This window comes from Carassius gibelio, chromosome B7 (genome assembly GCF_023724105.1).
Source record: "Carassius gibelio isolate Cgi1373 ecotype wild population from Czech Republic chromosome B7, carGib1.2-hapl.c, whole genome shotgun sequence".
Taxonomy (NCBI): domain Eukaryota; kingdom Metazoa; phylum Chordata; class Actinopteri; order Cypriniformes; family Cyprinidae; genus Carassius; species Carassius gibelio.
Window position 1 is genome coordinate 5,536,239 of NC_068402.1, and position 15,435 is coordinate 5,551,673.

Consider the following 15,435-nt stretch of genomic DNA (forward strand, 5'->3'; position numbering starts at 1 on the left):
CCTCCTTCTGTAACTCCTGTTTTGACAAATTCACTCACCTGTGATGAACGAAATACAAAACAAATACACCTAATACTATAAGGTAGACTGAGATGTAGGACTGGACAGAGCAGTCTCTCAGAGAGTAGGCCACTAACAAAAAAACAAACAAATAAAATTCAGCAGTCTTTGTGTAGAGGAGTGTGTTTGCTCACTGTACAAAGTATGTAAATGTTTCTGTCAATATTATACTATAATATGTCATTAAATCCAAATTATTTCTGAATAATGAGGTAAAAACCAGTAAAAACCTGCAATTCCAGTAGCAGCAATTATAACCCCAAGTACAAAAACAGCCACTAAAATAATTAACAGATTGCTCAGACAAGAAAACTGTTACATTCGTACTTTGCCAAGTATTCACAAAAATTTGGACATCATTTAGGCTATATCAGCTTAACACAGATTACAAAAGCAACGTATTTTTAAGAGGGGTCATATGATCCGATTAAAATTTTTATTTTCTCTTCAGAGTGTTACAAGCTCTTGGTGCATAAAGAAGATCTGTAAAGTTGCAAAGACTAAAGTCTCAAATCCAAAATAGATATTCTTGATTAAAGTTAAGACTTGTCCACACATCTCTGTGTCACCATGTGGGAAGATTTGCATAACACCGCCCATGTCGTATAGATGTTGTATTTTTGGTTATGGGTTTAACATCTCCGTCACACGCTTGAAGTATTCAGCCAATAACAACGCACTGGATACCTGGCCAATCACAGCACACAATCTACACGTTTCAGAAAGGCGGGGCATAGAGGAGAAACACTAATGTACAGTATGTGGAAAATAATGTGTTTTTTTAACCTTAAACCACATAAACACATTTTATTTCACCAAATACACAAAATAATGTTCGTTTTAGTAGCATCATATGACCACTTTAACAAGATTAATGTGTGTGTGTGTGTGTGTGTGTTATATTATATTATTAAACAAGGAAATATTAAAAAATATGATTATTTAAAAAAATATTACTTTTTTTACTGCTTTCTCCTCAGTTTGTCTGAAAAATTACATTGCAGGCTTGGAAGCACGTCTACGTCTTCAATATGACACAATATTGTCTTATATCATCCATACTCAACTTCATCTTACACAATCACACATATTTATAGAGTAGCCTATTGTGCATCTATTTTTATCACTTCGTAGCAAGTTGTTTATGTATTTATTTATGTGCGTGCATTTGAACAGAATAACAAAAACATTGAGTGGGTGGTTAATTTGATTTTATTATTAAGTTTTCATTTTCATTGTTAGCCAAAAAACAAAACAAAAAAAAAAGACAATAATATCCATTCCCTTTATCTTCAATGCTCAAAATGCTACCAAAAGTTTTAAAGACAATTGAATATTTTTACATAAATTTGGTTTTGTGATTATATCACACCAACCAGCAAAACCCCGTCATCAAGATAAGTAAAGTAGGCCCACAGAGGTTTTGCTAATCCTGTCCTTTTCCCAAAATTAAAGCACAGATACAAACACAGCACCCAAGCACCAGCACCAGACCTATCAGAATATAAGCCAGTGTGGTGGTCCAGAATGCAAACAGGTAGAGGGTCTTGTTGCAGTAGGGATCTCCAGCCACGGTTTGGTTGTAGTTAGGAGGATAAATAGAATAAATCCACACACTGCCTATAATTAAAGAAAATCAGAAATAGAATTTATTTCAGATTATCATTTGAAGTTGGGATCACCGATTCTGTTGCTTCCCTGTTTAAAGGGACAGTCTATCCAAAAATGAAGAATAATCATTAATTACTCACCCTCAAGTCATTCCAAACCCGTAAAATGAATGCGTTGTACTCTCATGAACGCATGTCAAAGACTGACACGGAAGATAATTTTCTTTGCACACAAAAAGTATTCTCATAGCTTTATAAAATTACAGTTGAACCTCTAATGTCACAGACCACTTTAATAATGTCCTTACTATCTTTGGCCCTAAATGTTTCAGTTGTGTTGCTGTCTATACAGGGTCAGAAAGCTCTCGGATTTCATCAAAAATATCTTAATTTGTGTTCAGAAGATGAACGAAGGAGTTTAGAATGACAAGAGGTCAGAATTTTCATTTTTGGGCGAACTGTTCCTTTAATACTGTGAAGCTGCTTTGAAATATCTCTAATGTATAAAGTGCTAAATTAATAAAAGTGTCTTGACTTTATTACTTTAAAAACATGCATTCACATTTAATTAGTATTTACTTTCCGTTTGCTGTTCAAAAAATAATGTTCATGAAATAAACAGCATAAAGTAAATGGCATATATCTAAATGTTTCAAATTAAACTATAAAACGACACGCCCCCCCACCCATTCAAATTCTAAAACTCAAAATGAAATCTGTGAAATGTTGTTTTTCTAGTTCTATATTAAACAGACATTGTCTAAGCTGTATTACTATATAAAAGTTCATATTCACACCCAAAAACAGACCCACACACAAAAACATGTTGCATTGTTTTCCATTCACAACTTAGAATTCTAAGCATTCCCAAATGAAAATCTTCTGTTTGTTCGGCAAGTGACTTTGTGATGGATTAACCGAACAATGCACCGAATCTGTCAGAGACCTCTGAACACATTAAATGACCTCTTCCACCCACATACACCATTGTGTCTTACCACAGATCAGCCAACAGAACATGAAGGTAGAAACTAGAGAATTCCACACATTGAAGGCACGGCTGAGTGCGGTTTGACCCCCTTCCTCCGTCTCCCTGGCACAGGGCAGACACGACAGCAAGGCCAGAAGTAAACCAAACACCCCGCAAACCAGCACATACACTGGTATATAGTGCTGCACGGGACAGTCTTTCAGATACACTGCACCTGTGATGGTAATCAACATAAGAGCACTTAAATAATGGAATGTAAAAGCAGAGGAATAAATACATTACATACTGTACATTCACTGTGACATACCTATCGAAATCTGAGCAATGGGAAGAGCCAGCAACAGCAGTTTTGAAATAACTGAAATACAAATCAGTCAAAAAATAAATCACTTTAATACACTTTTTGTTCTTCAAGTACAAAAGTAACAATTATGGCGTAAAACTCCCATACCAAGGCAAGTTATACTCATTTGTGGAGGAGATTTCACATAATTGAACATTTGCTTTGGATCCATGGTGCCTATGCAAAGCATACAACATAAAAAAAACCTGATTCATTAAAAACTGATTTTGTAACTGCATTGGATTCTACTAACTAAATCTGTGAAAAATAATACTCTTACAGATATATCAGAGTAAAATTGCCTTCCCATATGTCAATCTGCATAAACATACTTACCTGTAGTTCTTCACACACCACTGGATCAGAAACAGCCTGAAATGATTATTCATGGGTTGTGCGCTCACTTATTTTAGAAGGCTACGTCACTCACCTCACGACTGTAGCGTTTCAAGATAAACCTGTTCTTGCTGTGTTCAAACAAATTTCGCAAACATGCATTATGCTGCAATGAATTTAACAGGCTGGAGTTATTATCTCTCTAAACAAATCCCCTATGTTTACTTACATTCATGAACTTCTGTTGGGAGACAAAGTGGAAAAAAAACCCTCTGATAGATGCTTATTTTCATTAGTGCTTTTAATTTTGTAATCTTGATAAAACTATTTTTGACTAGCAGATATGACAAGTACAGTCATGTTCATAATTAGCATTTCGCAATAACAACTTCAAGAATCCTTTTAATAAAAATGTACTTGCAAAACTGTTAAAAAGATACGTTTAAAAAAACCATGGAGTCACTTTTTTCTGTTTATTTGAGTTTATCACACAAAACCATCAAGAACCCTGTTATTAAGATCCATAAAGTTGGCCTACAGAATCAAACAAATCAAGCTTACAGTAATAATGCTTTCCTGCTGATCAGCAAGGTTGCTTTTTAGTTGTATTTTTTTAATCCACAATTATGAGTTCAGATATAAAATCAAATATTAAATAAATTAAAAATACTAGAAAATCTATATTTAAATTAATTATGATAAACTATAAAATATACCACACACAGTAAAAAATAGGGTCATGTGTCTAGAATTAAAATACGAAAAATCGAATTCATAACCATATCCATTGAATGTCATGTCTAAAATGTCACAGAAATTACAGTACAATGAAAATCTGCTGTGTTCTTGGCAAGTACCATGCTAATGTATTGACAGAGCAATGCAGCAAGGCCAGAAATACACTAAACACTCCACAACCCAGCACATGTGATACAGCGATGGCAGGTAAATGCATAGCTATTGCCACTTTCAGATTCCCTGCAACACACCTATTGCAATTTGAGCAATGCGGAATAACCATAAATGAAACAGAAACAGCCGAATGGTTACTTTTGAGCAAATATACAGTTGTGTTCACTAAGTGCAGAATTAAAGTGTAAAAATACCTGGTTTACACAATAAATACTACAGCGAGATGCTTTAGATACTATATTTGCTTTAGATCCATAATGCCTACGCAAATCAAACAATATTGCTCAGGGAAACGCACAACCTTTTTCCAAAAGAAGCATTCACTGTGCGTTTATTAAAGGTCACAGTACTGAAATGCAGAGTTTTGCATTCTGTTGATGTGAGCCCTTTAAGACTTACTGAGATATCAGAACCGACTCAAAGTCAAAGCATCAAAACGAATAGCAGATTTAATTCATGCTGAAGTTATATTCTGTAATTCTATTTGTCCAGCATTTGGAATAAGCCATTATGTCAGTTATTGCATAACTTTATCAGCATTTTTCTAGTAAAATAATCCAAGACTTTCATATTTTTCATTATCTGTCCAGCAGATACATTGAATTTCATCCATCACTGTAAGCCCTTGAGCAAAGCACAAAACCCCGGGTCGCTCCAGAAGTTTTCCGGTTCTTTGCTGAAGTATGGCAGAAATGTAGTTGTTCCTGATGATCAGTCCTCTGAAAAAAAATATATGTTCAGTCATTACCTCGACTAGGTCACAGGTCTGTCAGGCACTGACTGGAGGAAGTCTCTATGAATACACAGCCTCGCGATTGGCCACCCTGCAAGTCAATCACTCTGTTTTGACAGCGCTCGTGTCCTCCTGTCTGAATCCGTGCTCCTCCCAGGAGCGTGTCCAACAGCAAACCTCTTTTCCACAGCTGAACAAATAAAAACATAAATTAATGTAACGCAAATACAAACAAAAGTGCAAACATCAGCACAACTTTTTTCATCAATTCATTTATAAAACAGAAACACTGGCAAACGTCAGCCTTCACAAAAAACACTGCAGTAGGCTCTAACCTCAATGGATATTTTGGACATGGGGTTCCTGGTATAAAAGATGGCCTTGGTGTTAAATTCAGGACTTCCATCGTTTTTGAAAATGTTTGTCCTTACAGAGTCTTCCTCGCAACGGATGACAGCATATACATCAGGAGCTGATATATATGTACACAGAAGGAAAGATGTCAATTAAAGGCATAATCAGCCAAAACAAATAAAATACTGGTCTGCTAACAGTCAAAGCAGGACTGATCCCTTCTGACTGATCCAAAGCTGTCACTTAAAGGGATAGCTCACCATAAAATGAATGTCATCATTTACTCACACTCAAGTTGATCCAAATTTATTTTCCGTTCAGCACAAAAGAAAGCATTTTGAAGAAAGTGAGTGAGCAAACATTTGATGCCGGCCATTGGATTCCATAGTATTTTTTTCTATACTATGAAAGTCAATGGCTACCTACCGTCAACTGTTTAGCTACCAACTTTCTTCAAAATATCTGCTTTTGTGCTTTCCCATAAGGGTTTGTAACAACTTTAGGATGAGTAAATGATGACAGCATTTTTTTTGGGGGGGGGGGGGGTGACTATCCCTTTAATGAAACTTTGAATATTAGGCACACATGTACTTACAATTGATATACATGTGCTTTGTTGTACTTTATGGAGCTACTCCTATAATTTTATACCCAAAACTTTGAAAATCTGAACAGCTTTCTTCACCAATTGAATGTAAAGGGTAATACGATCTTATAGTCACGCTTGCTGGTCATTTAAGTATTACAATAAAATGTAGTGGTGAGTTTTAACCTGTTTGTTTGGGATGGCTAAGGCCAGAGGCTTTGAGCAGATGGACCGTCGTTACAATGCTGGGCTCAGGAAAACAACACTGCCACAATGAAGGAGCAGGCAGCTCTTCCTTCAACTCCCTGAAGACAGTAGATAAAGTGAAGAAGAAAACACTTCACCTTATTAAACATTCAATTACTGCATTCAACTGTAAGTATCTAGAACTAGATCTACATTTTGTTTACTGTTCAATTGGTTGCTTATTGCAATTAAAAACAGTGCAGAGTAGCCTTATCTTCTGTGCCTACCTGAGGCGCACATGTGAGTGTGAGAAAAACCGCAGAAGGAAGCGACCAGTGGCACCAGGAAGGAAAGTAGTGGGGAGGATGACATAGCGTCCCGGGCCAAGAGTCACTCGCAGAGTAACGCTACGAGAGTCCATATACACAGAGCTAGCAGCCTGCTCACATAAACACTGTACACGACAAACACGATTCACCTCCACCTGAAGGAACGATAAATAAGAGGACAGAAAGAAGAAACATTAAATGCAGATGTAGGCTAGAATCTAATGAGGTCATGTGATTTAGTTCAATTACATTACAGTTATGTACATTGATCAAATCTGATGGGGTTAACCAAGAATGCTGATACAGTCCACAGCACTTTGACTTTTCACTGTTTGTATCACTCCGTTTGTCAGTCTGTGCAGGATACATCGACGACAAGTGACTATTCACTCAAGCAGTAATCCCAAAACACTCATTTAGACTCAGGATCACAGAATTGAAATGCAAATGACTCAGTATTAAGTTTTGTTTATTTAACTCTTGTATGAAAGCAATTTCATATTCACAGTCATAAATATCACCTGATCTTTGGAGCAGCATCACTGTTGCTTGTGTGATACTGCATCGATTGCACAGAACTTCTAATTCAAATAAAATAAAATAAACCACCGCAAAAATTAAACAGCCGCAAAAATGTTTAAAAATGTAGATGAGATTTAGGCAATCACTTACCCTTAGAACCTCAAAGCCAATTGGTAAGTTCTCCCCACTTCCCTCCCTCCTTTTCATCCTCCTGTCCTCCTGTTGCAAACATATCAAGACCTCTGCCCCATCTCCAACCAGTTCGAAAAGAAACTAAGAAAGAGATAGAGAGAGAAATGAAGGACAAACATCTTTATGTAAAATTAGGGACAAGAGAGAAAATTAGCGGGCTGAATTTTTTAAAGGATTAAACTTAAGCATTTATGCTTCAATGTCATTTTTCGTTTGGAAATTCCCAGAGTGATTTACCTGTGGGTTGTATAGAAATGTGTCTCTGTGATTGATACATCCTCCACATCGACTTCTTCTGTCAAGTTGCCTCTCCCATCTCATTTCCATGCCTTCTGCCTGTTTTTTCACATGCTCTCTTCTCCCCTTAATTTGCTTTGGTTTTATTTCTTTCTTTTTCTGTTTTTGGCCTTGGATTTGTCCTTCTTTCTGCCTTTCACTCAGTCTTTGTTCCTTTTTGTCTTGTCTTTGAGCTGGCCTTTGTTTAGACCATTGGAGCCCGGTTGAAGGCCTCTGGTTCTTGATGTTCAGATGACAAGAAGATGAGGGAGGAGGTTGCATCCCAGATGCATAGGTCCAAGCGCCCTGACAGCACACCTCCCTCCAGTGGGTCCGTGGCCAGAGGAGGGATTTTTCCGCCAACCTGCAAACCACCATGTCTGTGAAGTAACGGCAGAAGTCCTCAAACTCCATCCTACGGAAAATTATACATTTATAATACTGCGTTAAAACATGTTTCTCAAAATGATTATGTCTATACACTCCAATTTTAGCCAAATACACATTCATGTCACTGAATATTAACATTCATTTACATTACCAAAACTCTCCAACATCTCGGACAACGAGGCCCATCTTGTCCCGTTCTCTGCGGCTCAGCTGCTGCCACTGAGGAGATCTGAAAGGGAATTGACTGGTGAAACTATGACATTTTTTTATTATTGTTTTATTTTGTTGCATTTGAAGAGAATGTTTTCAAGTTTACACTGGAAGTGCATGAAACTACCCGTAATGTAAAAGTGGGAGACATTAGCAGATGCAGAATAAAGGTAAAATATGTGAAAAAGAATGACATTTTTTTAATGAAGCATGAACATGTTTCAGTGCACCCCATAAACACAATCAAGCCTTTGAAAAAAGCCAGTAGACAACCCATTTAAATTCATAAATTCTGGTAAGCTAAACTCTTTAGGAAAGTGGGCCTCAAGGACCAGAGTTAAGAAAACCTGAATTATAGAATCTGAGACGAACAGTGATGTTTATGTTTTTAACATTAGTAGTTGATCAATTTTTCTCTAGTATGTCTCATCCATTTAAAACTGTGCTCAAACTCACAACCTTGGTCGGCATTGCTCTGCTTTGAAAATGTTTTATTAGCACCACACGCTAACCAATTGCACCACTGGAGCTGTTGACATGATGATATAAACACTATAGCTAAAGCCACCTGCAAATGTTCAGTTACAGAAATAGTCTATGAAGCATGTTTACACAAATTTCAACTTCAATGCCTCATATTATTGAAAGATAAGTAATGCGTTCTGACCAATTGGACCACTGGAGCTGTTGGGCTCAAGGTGCTTTAATACATAAATCCCAACTTCCAAATATCCCTCACTGGAACATTAGCAGAAATGCTACACAGAATGCTACACTCACTGGAACATATAGCCGATGCTTATTAAGTGTCCAAATCACTTTAAGATTGCCATCTTATATTAGGGTGATTTTTAAATTAAGACCTTGAATTATTTAGTTTTTTACTGGACTGTCTCTATTAAAGTACACACCTTTTACCTCGTTTCTTTCTTCCTATAACCACACTCCAGGTGAGGCTTGAACTCACAACCTCAGCATTGCTCTTCTTTTTACTTCCTTATAAACACCACACGTTAACTGATTACACCACTCAAGCTGTTGATGTAAAAGCTATAGGGAAAGCCAACTCCAAATGTTCAATTACAGAAATGAGCTATGAAGCTTGAATATACAAATTCCAGTTTCCAAGTCTCACATTTTTGGAAGATTTAGCACCTATGCTACAGAATGTCAGCCTCAATTGAAGATGGACAAACAAAATTCTTTCACGTTAGCTTTTGACTTCAATATTGCACCTGATTTTTTATGTTAACCCTTGATTTACAAAAATGTAAGACCAACTATATTAGCCCTTTTCTATACGTTTCTATATTCATCTATATATTTCCCAATTGAATGTCTTCGTAAAATCATGTTCCAGGTGAGGTTCAAACACACAACCTTGGTATTGATCTTCTTTGTACCTTATAAGTACCGTGTACCAATCGATTGCATCACTGTTTAAAGAGAACTATAGGAAATGCCAAGAATGCAATTAAATTGTCTAATTGTGGGGTCTGCTAACCATGATTATTCATTGATTTTGTGCTTCTGAGAGAGATAGGTTGCCATTAACTCACCCAAGACTCCACGCTCCTGTCCAGTCTGCTGTGCCCCAAGGGTTCCTCATCCGGACCATGTGCAAACGAGTTGCATTACACATGCCATTCAGAGTCTCTGACATACGAAGTTTTTTGAATGCAGTCACACCGTATGCATGACCCTTTATCAGTCCACAGTCCAGAACTGATTCTACCTGCTCTCCTTCTGCTGGCTGCAACACAAATAAAAAGACAAACTGTGTACAAAAGCAAGAGGTAAAAATCAGAGCTGTGTGACTTGAATGTATCATTATTCCTATTAGGACACACAGAGCACTTATTTGCTTTAGTTAATTGATTTGCAGGATTTTTAGACTTTAAAAAAAGAATAAAATTACTCCTGTTTTCTGACCCGAATGGAACAGGTGATGAGCGCTTTATGGCTATGTGCGTGTGCTAGAGTCTGGAACAGCATTTTTCTCTGGTCAACAAGCTGGATTAGTTCCTCCTGGTTCAAATTCAATGGTTCAGAGACGCCACCAGTAAAATCAACTAGGGCTTCAGCTGTATTGCCTCCCTCTAAAGCCTCATAACACCCATTTAGCCTAAAAATGCAAGAAGAGAGAAACAATTATTAAAAAAATAAAATAAAAGAGCCTTAATTCATTGAAACAATTCTCTCTTATTTGACAAGCATCTCACTTGGCATAGGCTTTCTCCAGCAAGGCGCTCCAGAATTCCCGTGGAGTTGCAGAACGGCAGAAGAGCAGCGTTCCATCCTCACTGACTGGTAATCGGTCATCGACCACGACATCTGTCCACTGGCCCAGTCGCCAGAAACGGAAGTGAAAAATTCCAGCATACAGATCCGGGCGCTTTGGGTGCCACTCCTGTTCAGCATGGTCTGGGATCACCTGAATAAGAGACCATTACAAAGTAAGGAGAAAAAGAGAAAAGGAGTGAAATCTTGATAAATGATAAATGCAGTCAGTGAAACCCATATATACTACCCTTCAAATGTTTGGGCTTGGTAAGATTTTTATTGCTTCTACAATTATTTGATCAAAAATACAGTACAAACGGATATATTGAAAATATTATTTGTGAATAGCTATTATTATTAATAGCTGTGATGGGATTTATTTAAAAATATATATTTTGTAATGTTTTATGTAATGTCAATTTAATGCATCCTTGCTGAATAAAAGTATTTACTCCTTTTACAAAAATCTTAAACACACACACACACACACACACACACACATACATATATATCTTCTGACCTTCTTCCAGAGCGAGGATTCTGCTGCCAAACATGATGTGGCGGCCACCATCCAGCAGTTACCCAGACTGCCCTGGTGCAGGTCCCTTGTGCTGATTCCATCCACAAATAGTCGAGGATCTTTACACAGTTCCTAGGTGTAAGACAGAGGACCCTTAAATTAATTGTATAAGTGTATATGGTTACACCTACCCATTTAATTAAAGAAACATTTCAGAATAATAAATCTTTTTTTTTTTGCAAAAGTAGATAAGTAAATAATAATAATAATACTAAAAAAATTCTAATCAAACAAACATTTACAAAAAACAAAGTGTTGTTACGACACAGCTTGTCTGATGTTAATTAATTAATGTTTTAACTCAATTTTCCTGACTTAAAAGATTTTGCACAAATTTGTTTTCCTTCAAATTTTAGAATATTCCTGTTTTAACGGTCTATTAGATTTGTCCGCATATCACATGTAAATGTAGCATGGTATGTTGGTAATCTCCCTCATTTGAAGCAATACACACAACACATGCACTCTTTGAAGAATCAGGTTACCGACGCCTTTAAGGCCTTTAATTAAACATATCTCTCATGCTGCTGACTGTGTGCAGCCACATTTAGAATCACAAGAGTCATCAGGACAGATCTGAGAGGGTCAGACACCACTGGTCTGCCACCAGACCGTATGTACAGTCACATCAGACTCTACTGTACTCTTTTAATGAAAGGAAATACTTTCTTTTAACATGTTATTCTATTATTGTGGCGTTATACTTTTAGCACCAACACAATTGTTAAGGCCATCTAATATACTCCTAAAAATGTACAAAATGATCTATGAACACAAACACATTTCACATGTCAGTTGTTCACTGTCAGTTTCTCTTACCCTAGGTCTCTTCCACATCAGTCCTGGAGGGGGCGTCCTTTTGTAGAACAGTGACTCAGCTGAAGGAGGAAAGAATGGATCCTGGAACAGAGCCCCTCGCCTCAGACATGATCTCTTCAGCTTATGATAACACTGACCTTGAAACTTGCACACTTTCTCTGCCATACTGCAAAGAGGAGAAGCGGAGAGAAGCTGGGGAGAAGATGACAGAAAAGGAAAATACACATGAAAGAAGAAAAGTTGTGGACAAAGGAAGAGAAAATATTAATATGCAAAGGGAGAAGTTGGGTAAAATGGATCTATTAAGAGTAAAATAGAATGCAATTAAATCTGAGAGAATTAAATAGAATTTTTATAAAGTGCAACCTGAGTTGACAACATAAAGTAATTTATTTATGCACACAACAAAGATTAAAATAACAAAGAATAATTAAATAAAAATAATGATGCCTGATACTGACATTGGAAATGATACAATTCACAGAATAGGCAATGATATACATCTGAGTTGCATGAGATTAATTTATAATCAAACCAGTATATAATAAATAAAATAAAATAAAAATACCTAAGCACAAAAAGGTTTTTTTATATCCTATTCCTGTTAAAGTGACGGCTTTGTTCCACAGCAGTAACAGCCGGTAGAATCTGTAAACCACAATGTTAAGTGTCGTCCTGTAACCTCGAGTTTAGCTTTAGTTTCAGGGATGATTGGGTAACGGTGTATTTGCAGACGGTGTAGTTTCCCTTGGAAATGGAGAAGGGTTAGACATGCCCTGGAGAGGTTAATGTGTCAGGAGTCCCTTTGCATGTAAAAACATCAAAATAAAATATGTTTAGAGGAAAGGTTGTGCTTAGATGGGTTTGGGAACTGGGTTTAGGATTGATTGGATATCTCATATTAAAGTCAAGACTGAGTCAGACTGTGTTTCTGTGTGCATGAGAGACAGTGTGTGTATGTGGGAAGGGATATGATTTAGGGGACATTTTAGCTATTGGGGTTCTGGCAAGGGGCACGGGGAGGCCAGGGGCCAACTGAGTGTGCTGGTATATGAGTAAGTTTGTGTTAGTGTGTGTGTGTGTGTGTGTGTGTGTGTGTGTGTAGTCTGGATCCAAGTTGTGTGCACATACCGAACAGACCAACACTAGCACTGCACTCTTGACTTACCTCACTGAGGGAATGAATAAAAGTTTAGCAAAGAAAACAAAACCAACGCAGAACAGTAGAACAATATTCAGTTTTATATCTCTTTGATACTTTAATTAGACAATCTGAAACTATTAATATAGGATATTGACACTTTTGCTTATTATTACTGTTGCAACAATTGTTTTGTTAGAAAATAATTAATAAATAACAAATATGATATTTTGGACCAGCTTTCTGCACACACTGTTCAGGTTTGATTTTGGCTTATTCGTCTATGCAGATTTGCACCACAGGTTGTTCTGGTTAGTCGGATAGCACTGATGCACTGCAATTTTCCAAATCTGTCACAGATCATCAGTTGGACTGAGATCAGGGTTTTGACTGGCCCTCTGCTGAACATTCAGCGTTTTGTTCTCATTTCGATGTAAATTTGAGTCTGCATTTGGCATTATTCTCCTGGTAAAATTTGCACCACTTCTATTAAACAAAACACCCGATCTCTGGTGATTAGACCTAGCAGCATCTATCCTGCATCACCATAGGTGTTTTCCTTTTATTTTTGAGGAGTGGGCTAGGCTTGACTTACACACGTCTTTGAATTATGACTAAAAAGCAACTTGACCAGAAAATTCTTCTTCGGACACATTTTCACCTCTGAACCAGAATAATTATGCTTGACAGTGGAGTTGTCAGGAAATGGTAGTTAATGTAATGTTTCACATATGGAGGCCAAATTGTAAGGCAATTGTATCCTTGTTAGAGCAATTGCTTTTCATCTGTGTAACCCCAGAACTTCTACAACAGGACTGAATCTTTTATTGCAAACACCTTATTTATTTCACAGTACATGAAAGAATGCTGCATTACAATGATTGTTGTGTTTCAATTCTCACATATTAAAATATTACAAAGAACCTAATTTCAGTGGGATTTGTAAGTAAGAAAACCGCTTAAAGGTCTAAATACTTTTTTTTTAGTGCAGCATATACTCCATTTAAACAATGCTGAAGCTGTATAAACTCACAACACCATTTAAGCCTTTCCTCCATGATCATATTAGCATGCACAATCATAATATATTTTAACATTTCCATGAAGTGCAGTCTGATTTGATAAGCTGAGAGCACTTGGAAATGACATTTTACATGGTAATATAATTGGATGGAATAATAAGTATTAAAATAATTAAAAATAATAACACTTTACATTATTTTATATAAATTAATATTAAATTAGGAAAATTACCATTTTAATGTGGCAGAAAGAAAAGAGTCAACCCATGCTCATTGATTATCCCAGTAGGCCTATATAACATAGCAAACCACTGTATGAACAATGGAAAATTAATATTGAAGACTAAATTCAATCCCATTAAAAAAAATAGATGCAGCTCTTACCTGTAGCTCACTTCTGTTTTTTTGCTTTGCCTTGGTTTAAAATGTTCCTCGGGGCAATGTATCCAGTAATATAGTTTTTGTCAGGTAAGACTGTTATTTGCAGTGTTTTTACACAGGATGAGGCAGATAAGACTTCAGGCATCAGTCATTTTGCAGCAGAAGTGTCCATGTGTCTAATATAACAGGATCAGTGTAGGTGTTCTCTTTCTGTTTGACGTCGCTGTGACAACCAGGTTTTGTGCAGTAGACCAGGTATAAGTATCCTTGGGTCTTCTAAATAGATAAATACTCTGACATTCACTGGAATTTTCAATAAAGTTTAATTAATCCTCATAACGTGTAATATTATGAATTTTACATCTGTTTGAATGACTATCGTTTGTTTGGGGATGTAGCTACTGTAACTCCATCCGTCCAGCCAGTCTAGCTGAAAACACAGTGACATTACAAACAATTACTGATACTGAGACGAGTGTGTGCACACATACACACACAAACACGCTATCAGCTTGCAATGAAACAATAGGTTACTATTATGACAGACACGCCACAGCCAGGAATTGCCACTTGCCTACTTGTGTGCATAAAATGTTTAGCATAAATGCAATAAAAACAAAGGCAATTAAGTGCATGTATCTTATTTACTTTTGTTCCATTTAATTTTATGCATACTTCTTCTTTAAAGGTTTCTCCTTTCTCCATCTTTTTCTATATAAAATGTGTAATTGGTCATGCCCTATTTCTGACCCTGTTGCGAGCTCAACTCCTCTTCCACTGCCACCTGTCTCCCTCATCGCTGTCTTCTTGTGTTCTCTCACTCTTATATTAACACATGGACTATCCCTCCTTCCCAAATCTCTTTATTAGGCATGCAGCTCCCCCAGCATTCACGTGCATAATCACCCACCGTCTCACTCACGATCTGGCCTTTTTGCTCACTCTGAGTATTCCCAGGTTCTCACGTAGTACTGATCTCAGTCCTCTGTCTAGATTTGTTATCCTTCTCATCCTCTCTCCTTCGCTTTTCAACCCCCTCCCTCAGGCACCCACCGGAAGGTTCATCATACCATATCAGCTGTCAATAAACGCATGGCGCTGACACCTGAATCCTCAAGAGGGCCCGGAGCCGGGTAATGCACCCAGACACCCCTCTGAAGACACTAACTTCAATATCAA

General features: G+C 37.1%; 2 protein-coding genes across 3 annotated transcripts; both read right to left on the minus strand.

The window, feature by feature from the left end:
* Positions 1-1,254: 1,254 nt before the first annotated feature.
* LOC127961100 (transmembrane protein 272-like) lies at positions 1,255-3,382 on the minus strand. Its single transcript, XM_052560040.1, has 5 exons — positions 3,341-3,382; positions 3,113-3,181; positions 2,969-3,019; positions 2,669-2,875; positions 1,255-1,680 (listed from the first exon to the last, which is right to left on the minus strand). Exons 2-5 carry the CDS (start codon positions 3,174-3,176, stop codon positions 1,487-1,489), a joined length of 516 nt encoding a protein of 171 aa, XP_052416000.1. The 5' UTR covers positions 3,177-3,181; positions 3,341-3,382; the 3' UTR covers positions 1,255-1,486.
* Positions 3,383-3,794: 412 nt separating this feature from the next.
* On the minus strand, positions 3,795-15,390 carry LOC127961395 (calpain-5-like). 2 transcript variants are annotated; one of them, XM_052560477.1, is made up of 14 exons: positions 15,167-15,390; positions 14,260-14,686; positions 11,713-11,904; positions 10,834-10,965; positions 10,253-10,464; positions 9,963-10,155; positions 9,590-9,783; positions 7,972-8,049; positions 7,392-7,845; positions 7,113-7,235; positions 6,399-6,595; positions 6,112-6,230; positions 5,321-5,457; positions 3,795-5,175 (listed from the first exon to the last, which is right to left on the minus strand). In XM_052560477.1, the coding sequence occupies exons 3-14, from the start codon at positions 11,875-11,877 to the stop codon at positions 5,011-5,013; spliced, it is 2,169 nt and encodes a 722-aa protein (XP_052416437.1). In that variant the 5' UTR covers positions 11,878-11,904; positions 14,260-14,686; positions 15,167-15,390; the 3' UTR covers positions 3,795-5,010. The 2 variants fall into 2 exon arrangements, with proteins under 2 accessions (XP_052416437.1, XP_052416438.1); XM_052560478.1 differs by having other exon boundaries at positions 14,260-15,390.
* Positions 15,391-15,435: the final 45 nt, after the last annotated feature.

Excerpts from the sequence above, each read along its gene's own strand:
- LOC127961100 (XM_052560040.1), bottom strand. The coding sequence starts at position 3,176 with ATGGATCCAAAGCAAATGTTCAATTATGTGAAATCTCCTCCACAAATG. Across the intron at positions 2,876-2,968 it reads CATTGCTCAGATTTCGATAG|GTGCAGTGTATCTGAAAGAC; the intron begins GTATGTCACAGT and ends TTACCATCACAG. Across the intron at positions 1,681-2,668 it reads GTTCTGTTGGCTGATCTGTG|GCAGTGTGTGGATTTATTCT; the intron begins GTAAGACACAAT and ends CTTTAATTATAG.
- LOC127961395 (XM_052560477.1), bottom strand. The coding sequence starts at position 11,877 with ATGGCAGAGAAAGTGTGCAAGTTTCAAGGTCAGTGTTATCATAAGCTG. Across the intron at positions 10,465-10,833 it reads AATCCTCGCTCTGGAAGAAG|GTGATCCCAGACCATGCTGA; the intron begins GTCAGAAGATAT and ends TCTCTTATTCAG. Across the intron at positions 10,156-10,252 it reads CTGGAGAAAGCCTATGCCAA|GCTAAATGGGTGTTATGAGG; the intron begins GTGAGATGCTTG and ends TTGCATTTTTAG.